General features: G+C 46.6%; 1 protein-coding gene across 1 annotated transcript in view; it reads right to left on the bottom strand.

The window, feature by feature from the left end:
• gda (guanine deaminase) overlaps nucleotides 1-13 on the bottom strand; it is a 15219-nt gene extending 15206 nt beyond the window's left edge. The window contains exon 1 of the mRNA XM_029829268.1: nucleotides 1-13. This exon is cut by the window's left edge and continues 121 nt beyond it. Within this exon, the coding sequence (XP_029685128.1) occupies nucleotides 1-5 (5 nt within the window). The 5' untranslated portion in view covers nucleotides 6-13.
• Between the last annotated feature and the right edge of the window lie 596 nt (nucleotides 14-609).

Genomic DNA, 609 nt, shown 5'->3' with positions numbered 1-609 from the left:
GCCATCGGCGTGATCTGCGCTCCTGCCGGGGAGAACTCTGGACTGGACCCGCAGGAGCGCGGCTCCACCTGCCCGGAGAATCCAAAGCCAATGAGAAGAAAGGGTGTGTGCGCGCTTTCTGTCAACACACACACACACACACACACACACACACACACACACACACACACGCACACACGCACACACGCACACACGCACACGCACACACACGCGCACATACACACACGCCAGGAACCAGGAAACAAACATTTTTAGATCGCCTTCATCTGTCTTATAGCAGAATTAAAAGTCATTTATAAATAAAAAAGAGTCCGTCTCCGATGTTTTGTGGCACATTTTTCTGTTTATTTGCGCGTTCAAAAAGCCAAAAGCACAAATTTATGCAGCAACGTTTCCTTTATTCGGGGACATTTGGGACACGAATAAAACCTTCTGAAGAACTTCAGCAGGGATCAGACGGTCGCACCAGTTTCCTCCGGCAGCTTCCTTCATGCTCGTCTGATCTGTGATTTATGGGTTTTAATTCTGTTGTCACGGTAACCATGTGCCTCTCTTCTAAACATGAATGTTATTAAAAAAAACACCTTAATTTTATTTGCTCTGGATGAT

Source organism: Takifugu rubripes, chromosome 21 (assembly GCF_901000725.2).
Source record: "Takifugu rubripes chromosome 21, fTakRub1.2, whole genome shotgun sequence".
Lineage (NCBI taxonomy): Eukaryota > Metazoa > Chordata > Actinopteri > Tetraodontiformes > Tetraodontidae > Takifugu > Takifugu rubripes.
Note: the sequence above shows the minus strand (reverse complement) of the source record. Positions and strands in the feature narration are given on the sequence as shown.